General features: G+C 36.0%; 1 protein-coding gene across 2 annotated transcripts; it reads right to left on the bottom strand.

Moving 5' to 3' along the window:
* Positions 1-3,819: 3,819 nt before the first annotated feature.
* LOC127653074 (ER membrane protein complex subunit 10) lies at positions 3,820-9,430 on the bottom strand. Of its 2 annotated transcripts, XM_052139586.1 has the most exons (8): positions 9,280-9,430; positions 9,045-9,111; positions 8,847-8,959; positions 8,627-8,740; positions 7,066-7,250; positions 5,469-5,562; positions 4,728-4,826; positions 3,820-4,095 (listed from the first exon to the last, which is right to left on the bottom strand). In XM_052139586.1, the coding sequence occupies exons 1-7, from the start codon at positions 9,373-9,375 to the stop codon at positions 4,740-4,742; spliced, it is 756 nt and encodes a 251-aa protein (XP_051995546.1). In that variant the 5' UTR covers positions 9,376-9,430; the 3' UTR covers positions 3,820-4,095; positions 4,728-4,739. The 2 variants fall into 2 exon arrangements, with proteins under 2 accessions (XP_051995546.1, XP_051995545.1); XM_052139585.1 differs by lacking the exon at positions 4,728-4,826.
* Positions 9,431-9,698: the final 268 nt, after the last annotated feature.

The following is a 9,698-nucleotide window of genomic DNA, read 5'->3' as shown; positions in this document are numbered from 1 at the left end:
AGTATCAAAAGTAAATTTCCTTTTTTATGTCAACACATTGTTTTATTATTGTTGCATTGTTGTATGTAATACTTACAATACCTTATGCCTTTGCAGCAACCTACTGAATACACTGACTAGCTTGTAGTATCTGTGTAATAAAGAGCTTTTAGAATGTTACAAAACCAATAAAAATAAAACAACTGAATTGACAAAACACACTATTTAACCCTCCTACCCACCCTTACAAAACCAGCACAGTGGTGTTCTCGCGCAGTGTGTCCACATCTACGGTATGTGTATACATTCATCCACATTTGAATCAAGTGGACAGTGAAATTGCCGTAAATACAGACATGAACACACTCTTTGGCTATTAAGTCCAGGACTAGGAAAGACTGTTTGTGAAGCTGTTTCATACATGATAACTGCTCTCTCTGGCTCAGCAGAGGCACCAACGCAGATTTGAATGTTCCGGTATGATTTTTGTCAAAGACAATCGTTATCATTTAGGAAAGAGATCGTGTGGGTGTTTGAATCGAGATCATGATCTTTTGTGCAGCTCTACACATAACTATAGTAATTATACAAGGAAAAAAAACAACAAAAACATATATAAAAGTTAAAAAATATGAACTTATTTAACTCTTAAGCTCATTTACATTTGAATTCACGCTTTTGCATGCTAACTACCGTCATTGTCGAACCATACCTATGTGTTAGCAGTGTATCCACAAAGCTATGACCATCCTTCATACTGAAACTTTAGCTCTAAAGCACAGATCATTTCAAGCTTTCACAAGAAATTAAAAGTTTACATACAGTCCTTCAATATGCTTCGACAGGTTGGACAGTGAGTTTCTGAAGGCTGTGATATGGTTTGTATTAGGCAAACAAAGCAAACATTTAAAATGAAACGAATCTTTAACATTTTCAGAAAACTGGAACATATTTTATAAGTATGGCTTATACTGCACTGCGCCGAGGAACTACCATCTTCCATTTTGCCAACTGCTCAGTGTTCAAAGAATATTGGGAAATCATTGAACTTGGATTATTGATAGGCTGTCTGTCACCTGCAAAAAAAAACAATCATGTTTTCAAAGCTGCTACATAGTAACACCTTTCTACTCGAGGACCTTGATAGAAATGTAGTGGAATGAAAACTATGAAATTTGTCTTTCAAATGTAGTGAAGTTAAAGTCACAAGTTTCCAGGAAAAATAATAATCAAGTAAAGTACAGATACTCAAATAGTGTACTTAAGTACAGTACTCAAGTAAATGTATTTAGTTACAGTCCTCCTCTGATTATATATATATTTATATAGTTGTCAAAATGTCTTCAGCATGTCACAGAATGCTACATCCACAATGTACAATTAGGCAAAGAAATGCGTGATGCAGCAGTTTCATACACGATCAAAGCACATGCTTATGGTCAACTAAATTAGAGAGATGACTAATTCTTTGGGTCAACTAAATTTTGGTTTCATGAAAAAAATTATTGGAAAGAAATTAACTGGTTATTAACCGGTGATTAAAATTACCAACATTAAAAAGTAACGTTTTAACTCCAGAACACTTAAAAAGGGACTTCTTTACCATTTTGGGGAACGTTTTCAAAAAAATGTCATTTTCAGTTTTCGTTCATTGGAATGTTTTCAGTCCCTGATTGGCTCTTTAAAAAATAAACGTATTATTAGCTCCATGTAAACAATGATGTAATAATAATAATAATATAGTTACAATAATGGATAGTTACGTCATGCTGGTATCTTTGCACACATCATGTAATAATTACCTCGTCAGGTATCAGGTAGCGGGGAGTAAGAATCTGGCTGGGAGTCCAATTTCAGTGACATGACATGAAGGAAAAGTTATTGGATATAACTACACAGAGAAGAAAAATGATTTTATCTAAGTAATCCCATGTTAACACATATGAAGTTTAAGTGTGGTGGAAATTCATTCATAATGTGTATTTTAACCCTACAATTCTAGTCAAGAAAGGCTGCCTACTTTACTGTTCGTGGAAACAGTACAGGTGTAACTTGTTTGTTACCAATTATAACATTTCTTCTTCCCTGAAGAAAATAAAAAGCACTTTTGGTATTTTATGTTTAAAGATCCTATTTACATATATATTTCTCAATTTCTACCATTAATTTGCATATGCAAATAAGCTTATATAACTTCAAAACAGTAAAATCCTTAACCTTTAGAGACTGTGTCATGTGTTGGAGGCAGATTCCTGGCATTTTGTGAAAAATAAAAATAGCATGCTTTAAAATCGTGTTTTGACAATAATAGCAAGTAGATGGCTGCAGTGTTATCTGCAGCCACCAACTGTGTATACATTTGGATATATATTTAGAATTTTTTTTTTTTGTGAATGTTAAGCTCTTACATTTTTTTCAACTGTTTTGAAGTTTCAATTTTTGCAGTAGTCACATTTTATTTACAGTCATACCTGTTACCCAATATCAAAGCATCAAAATGCAATAAAGTAAATGAACAATCAAGTCAAGGAAATTAACAGTAATAAACAGAAATTGAATGTGAAAATGAAATGTGTATAAAACGGAAGTCTTGTTCTGCCTGTGTTATTCTCACCCATTTATTTCTGCCTTCATGTGTGCTGCATTGTGAGTGTGTTATGGTTTTACACCCTCATTAATGTGTGTTCTGCATTGTGGCTGATAAACAGATTTTGTTTAACAAAAAATTGCCTTTTTAGTCTTTTCCATTCATTTCCAATGGTCGGTCAATTTTGACCACGAACAGTAAAGGTCTTTTTTTTTAATGACAACACAGACTTATCGAATCAAGCCCAATTTATTTACAATTACATAAAAAAAAAGTGATTTTGGTAAAAAAATAAGCAAACAGAATAGGAAGGTTAATGTTTATGGATCCTTTTCAAATATCCAGGTTTGGAATGCGGTTGTAAACTTTAGTGGGGTAAACTTCTATAGCAGTGAATGGGACAACATAGAATACATTATTTTTGCTCTAACAGTAAACAGTTCACTATACTTTCCACAGCTTTTCAAAATAAAAAAAGGGATTGCACCAGTCAGAAAGATAATAAAAATTACAATATTGTCTGTCACGCTGTATTAGAAACACCATTGCAGCAGTGGTAACTATTTGTATTTTTTTATTAATGCTGGAGTTATATAACAAAAACGGTTTATTTTATATAAATGTACATTCATTTAAAATAACTAGTTTTCTTAATTTAACCTGCTAAATTAAGGCAGACATGTGTCATCAGTCTAAGAAAAGGGTCCATTCCGATACAATGGCTTGTCCCATAGACTTCCATTGCAAGTGTAACATTGCATAGGGGATTTTTGAGGGACCAGAATAATTTCCTTGCAAATAAACTTGTGTTAACTAACAGTATGGTGATAACTTCTATTGACCTTGTGAACATACCTTGAAATTAAAATTAGTTCACAAAATACAGACTTTTTGCTTATATGGAATTTTAGTAACATATTAGTTTAGAATGGGACAAATCTATAGCATGAGTCACTGTTATGGTTTGTACAATCTTTGGTTTACAGTACATTACTTAATTTTGCCTAGGTTCATGCCGTTATTTATGGTGGTGAGATGCAGAGATGTATGGTATTACCAGCATCATCATAATTCAAAACAAACTAGACCAGATGGCACTGGGTCAGGAAACAAGACTAAGAGCTTTAGATGAAGGCTAAACTATCACCTGTAAGTTTCTGAAGTGACATGATGTACTGTAGAATTATTATAAATTAAATCACTTTACTCCATTACATTTTCTATTAAATAACAATGGCAACAAATTTTAATGGTCATCAAATGTTTTATTAAATCAGTAGTAGAAATGCAATACAAGAAGTCACAAGTTATTTCTCTAGAATAATTTTTCTTCCGTAAATGTATGCCTGTTGTTGTGTGTGGATTAATTCAAAATCTGTTTTAAATTACTATGTACAACACAGGGATTTTTGTTGCCATGGGAATCATCGACCTCCACCACTGGCTGCCCCTCCTCCGGCTCCACCTCCCGACTGATCCTGAGCACCAGACATCATCAAGAAAAGAACAAGAGGGACAATATACATCCACTGAAAATAAAAGAGAAAGGAAAGAGAACAGAAGATTTTAACATTTGTTTTTGCCGGTTTGTAATGCTTCCTCTTCGTGTCAATGATTAGGTGCAGGGCGATTACGGGTGATTTAATTCATTGGCAAGTTTTCAAGCAAATCATTTTCAGTTTCATCCTTCCTCACTCTTTTGCTCTTTCTCTCTATATGTACAACCTCCACCACTAATTGCTTCTAACAAACCAAATTCCTCTGGGAGGGAGAAAACAGGAGAAATGAGACTGAAAAATAGGAAATAGTGAAGCAAACAGAATAGGTCATGAACATAAATTTACCTTCAAGAGAAAAGCTTTGCTCACCTGTTTGAAACTAGTGTCACCTTGTTGATTTCATTAAAAAAAATCACACAACACTCAAAAATCCTCCAAAATATACATCAATACACCACTGATTTGGTCATGACCCAGCAGGAAAAAGGACATAAAAAGCAAAGAACCACACAGACAACTGAATACCAAGCTGAGAACAGAGGAAAGATCAGAGGATTTGAGTTTGTAAGCATGTGGGTGTGCGCAGGCCCATACACACACAACGAGAGAAATGGAACTGGATTGACAGAGTAACCAAATAGGCTGAAATGAGAATTCAGTACTTGAAATGGAAATCAGCTCTGCTCTCTGGCGCCCCCTGGTGGGGTCTGTGCTGAACTGGTGGCCATGAGGAACACTGCACCTCCCAGAATCAAATACCACTGGAACACAGCACAGACCAGCACAACATCAACACACACAGCAGTCACAGCATAGTGAACACAGAATAGCCGACCACAACATGCACTGCTGAGAGATCAGTCACACACAGGGGAGTTAGTCCTGTTAGAGGAACACTCAAGGACTACAGTGTTGCAATGCAGGACTGGACAAACTGCAACTCAAACATGGAGCAGTGCAGCAAATGAAGAAACAGTTAGCACACAATACAACACCCAATAACAAACAGTTACGGTGAGCTCAGACAATACAGTCCATTAGTTCCATAACTCAAATGATAAAGAAAAAATATACTAATTCCAAAGGGGCATAGTAGAGCAAAAACTATTAGCAGGAATCAAAGCCATTTGGAAAGGAGTTAGATTCCACAAAAGGATGTGAAATGAAGGATGTGCCATGAAGGATGGTAAGGAAATAATACAAAGGTTGTACACCTTTACTATCTACATGACTAGAAAAAATTATCACATTAATAATTAGTCAAGACTGAAAACAAATACTTCAAGTATGTGAACTCCTCTTTGACAAAAATGTGAGGTAAAAACGGGCACAACCCAAGTAACCATTTTTCCATGATTCATATTGTTGCAATTAAATTATTGTGTTAAAGCAAAAATACTCACATATTTGGCAAAGAAGGATTTCTGCTCTTGTGGGTTCTTTCCTTTCTTTTCCATTTCCTGTTCCATCCTCTCAATGAATGGTGCCGTTTCAGGTCTAAATCAGTGCAATAAGAGACAAACAAATATAAAAATGAGCTTGCAGCACATGGCATTCAGTCGCATGCAAGTTGTGGGTGCAATGGTTACTAGAGGTTTTTTGGTTTGCCAGTGCCTAGAGAGCATGGTGGCTGACAGGCCGATATGTCATACAATTTAATATAGGGTAATTGCAAAAGACTAAGCTTGGGATCGATGCCTTTTTCCTCGCATCGGTAATCAGATTTTTTATCTCAACACAACTTTTGTAAAGTGTGAGCGGCAGGGTAACTTGGGGGGGGGGGGTCACACCAAATGTGACTTTCGGATGACATGTTACACACCACCAACTTTCAGCATCAACATTCTGCAGTGACATAGAGCTCAATTTAGAGGTTCCCATTAAATCCTTCCCAAATCATTATCAAAGGACAAATATTATTTACTCTAACCATTACTGGATGAGACATTGTGTATATGTATCGTTCATATAGCCTACACAATGTAGCTTCAGTTACAAGTATGTCTTTAAGTAGATTAACAGCTTGAATGAAATACCTATTCAAGGCTACATACAGGAAAATTGCATTATAAACATTGCATTTCAAATCTTTCAGTTTGCACAGTTACACCAGTTTCATACACTAACCTGCAAACTCATCAATGCCATTTTGGCTGTGTTTACACTGTCACAAAAAAATCAGATTTTTTTTTCTCGCATTTGATACAGATATATTGTTGCACACTTCTAAACATAAAAATCTGATTTTTTTGCATCCGACTGAGCCACTTCCAAATGTGGTTTTAAATCAGATATATATCTGGATATCTAAACATATGTCTAAACACGTACATCAGATTCCCCTAGACTTTTCTTAACGGCGTGTCTTTATGAAGCAGATATGCCTGTATGGGCTCGCAAAAAAACTCAAATCTTCTCTTGTTGAGGCAGAACTTTTGAGCCCACTCCCTGTTGTTAAACGTATGGACTTGGTCCCACCACTCCTGACTTCTAGCCCTATTAGTTTTACAAGGGGATGTGGGGTAATGTAATAATTACCTGAGCTTCTGAGTAATTTAAATCCTGTGCGATTCGGTAATGTCAGTAATTTTCCCTGACTTTTTCTGGCCCGTGCATTCCTGCGCCGGTAAAAATAGCATGTTTGCCTACTATAAAATGGCTTGTAAAAATAACCCCTGGTAATATTAAACCACTGCGAATAGACATGTTAATAAAAAGCCCATCAATCTACACTTTCCAGCATCTTTAAATATTAAATATTTACCTATGTAAAACAGAAACAAGCTGTTTTTTATTATGTTTTGAGCAGAGTGAGTGAGGGAAATTATGTTGCACCCTGTGTTTCAGAACATAAAATTACAATTTATCGGCCGACCACTAATTGTAACAATAATTGAAGTGTTTATGTAAGGCTGGAATTTGTTGTATAGTCTACACTTTTACTGTTTTAAATGAATCCTAAAGTAACAAAGGTAGCGACGCAAGCATGTGTATACTCACGCAGGTGCAGTGACTGGTGCCACAACGCTTACTGTTGTGTTAAACACTTCAAGATCAACCTCATCCTCCACCTCTATACCACGACATGACCCAGGGATTGTCACTACAGAGATGCCGATAACATATCCGCTGACATCAGTGTGAAGGGTGATGACATCACTGAGGTGGGACTCCACTAATGAACACTGTGGAGAAAAGATGACACAATGCTGATAGCTGAAAATATCTATTTTTTTTAATAACAGAGGTATAGTTAATCCAAAAATGAAATTGCTGTCTTTATTTACTTGCAAAAGAAAACGTTTAGCAGAATGTCCATGGTGATCTTTTCCATAAAATTAAAGCATAAACTGAATGTGCGCAAGCATGAAAGATATCTGAAAGCAGTTCTGCTCGTGGATATCTGCTTTACTTTCTGCTACGTGCCTCAAACAAAACTCTGCATGTCTTTAAATGACTTGATGTCTATCTAGTCATTTAGCAAACCTGGCAAACCTGGACAAATCTGGTGATTCTTTTGCCCTCATTCAATAAATACAAACTTTGTGAACACAATTCTGTTTCTAGGCGTACTGATAAAAATTCCTCTGTGCGTCTACACATGGAAGTTCCATCACACCAGCCAATCAGATTTACATTGAGTGATTCGAGAAACCATTTTTCAATTTTGTGTGCTATGTGCATCAGACAGTTATTGCACGGACTGTGGGCAGTAAGTGGCCATGCCATCTGAGGTTGAGACTACAGCGAAGGGGAAGATATTCAGTGAATAATGATTTATGTTGTGGTCTGTTCCTCACTTATTAAATTGTGTCTTTCGTTTAATAGTCCCTTATCAACATTCAGATTCATAGTATAGAAAACAGCAACATGATCTCATCTTACAGTCCAAAAGGTTTGGAACAACATGACAGTGTGTATATAATTACAGAATCCACTTTTTTTAGCGAACTAATCCTTTAAGAACATATGAAATGGACTAGGCTAATATCTTAAATGTATGTAAATGTTAGTTGTGGTAGGAGCTTTAAGGAATAGTTCTCCCAAAAATTTTAATTTTCTTATCATTTACTCACCCTCATACATCCAGGTGTGTATGACTTTTTCTTCTCCACACAAATGAAGATTTTTAAAAGAATCTCTGTAGGTCCTTTCAATGCAAATCAAATATCTTTGAAGGTTCAAAAATCACATAAAGGCAGCATAAAAGTAATCCATAAAACTGCAGTGCTTAAATATGTATTTTGAAGCAATGCAATCACTTTGGGTGAGAAATAGATTAAAAAAAATGTCACTCCACTTTCACTTTCAGACTTCAAAGTCTTGCTTCTGAAGACATGGATTTAACCACTGGAGTCTGGATTACTTTTATGCTGCATGTATGTGATATTTGAACCTTCAAAATGTTGGTACCCATTCATTTACAGAGATTAAATATTCTTCTAAAAATCTTAATTTGTGTTCTGCAGAAGAAAGAAAGTCAGACACATATGGGATGACATGAGGGTGAGTAAATGAGAAGAGCATTTTCATTTTTGGGTGAACTATTCCTATAACTTACAGCTCTAATGAATGCAGTAAGGTAACCCTCAGATTGTCTCTCTGTCTGTCGATCTGCCTGCAGATTGACTCTAGGGACCCGGATTCTGTATAGACCATCAACTGCTGCAACATCCTGAAGGACACAGCGAAAGAGTACAAAAATATCAGAACAGAGAGGTAACATGCAGGGTTAAGGCCAACATATGTACACCCCTAAAATATAAATCTTATATTCTCACCTTAAGTGTATTCCTATCTTTCTCTGTCAGCTGGTTTTGGGAGAGATACACACTGTTCTCTCTCCCACCCCTGAACTGCAGAGCACCACGAAGTCGAAACCTGGGGACATCATCTGCCAAAAAAAGACGAGCAGTGATGACTGTACAGTAGAGAAACACGTTTATAAAGCAATTGGGTGTTGTTACTTTAATACTCACCCACTTCAAATGAGTGCTCTAATGGTACAGAGAACCCACTGAAATCTGTGTCCACTACATCTTCTGACTGAGAGAGACAAAATCATACAGTCTGTCAGTGTCACAAATCAGTTGCATAGTTACATATCAGACTAACAACCTAGCATGCTAACAAGCTTCCAATTCAAGACATCAGCAAGCCTATGCAAAAAACACATTAAATTATTGTGAGATAAAACAAAAACTCTTAACATACAATTCGGCCATTATTGCATTCGCCCAATTCTGTCCATAACAACGTTATAGTTGACAGGACAGACAGTAAAAGGGACATGGCTCTTTTCGTCGCCATTTTTTATCGCGAGCCTCGAAAGACTTTCCATCCGCCCAGCGGAAATACAGTTTTAAAAAACAAAAGCCAGTGAGACATTAAACATTTTCGTCAAAACGGATTTCAGAACGAGTGTATTTCAGAAATAGTGGATTTTTCTGGCGTTTATAAATCCTTTGTATTTTTGTATTCTAACAATGACATAGTTCACGAGACCTGATAATACATTTGGACTTCATAATAAAAGTCTTCAGTTATCCATTTTCGCATGAACGTATGGTTTTCAATCACCCGATTGTAAACCCAAAATGCAGGTACCATACAACATGCATCTGAAGGAAAAC

This window comes from Xyrauchen texanus, chromosome 12 (genome assembly GCF_025860055.1).
Source record: "Xyrauchen texanus isolate HMW12.3.18 chromosome 12, RBS_HiC_50CHRs, whole genome shotgun sequence".
In the NCBI taxonomy this organism is placed as follows: Eukaryota; Metazoa; Chordata; class Actinopteri; order Cypriniformes; family Catostomidae; genus Xyrauchen; species Xyrauchen texanus.
Note: the sequence above shows the minus strand (reverse complement) of the source record. Positions and strands in the feature narration are given on the sequence as shown.

What these genes read in the sequence shown, in the direction of transcription:
- LOC127653074 (XM_052139585.1), bottom strand. Translation starts at nt 9,375, where the DNA reads ATGGCGACGAAAAGAGCCATGTCCCTTTTACTGTCTGTCCTGTCAACT. An exon ending in AATGCAATAATGGCCGAATT is followed by an intron (nt 9,112 to 9,279) that starts GTATGTTAAGAG and finishes TGTCTCTCTCAG; the next exon opens with TCAGAAGATGTAGTGGACAC. An exon ending in GCACCAGTCACTGCACCTGC is followed by an intron (nt 5,563 to 7,065) that starts GTGAGTATACAC and finishes GCACTGATTTAG; the next exon opens with ACCTGAAACGGCACCATTCA.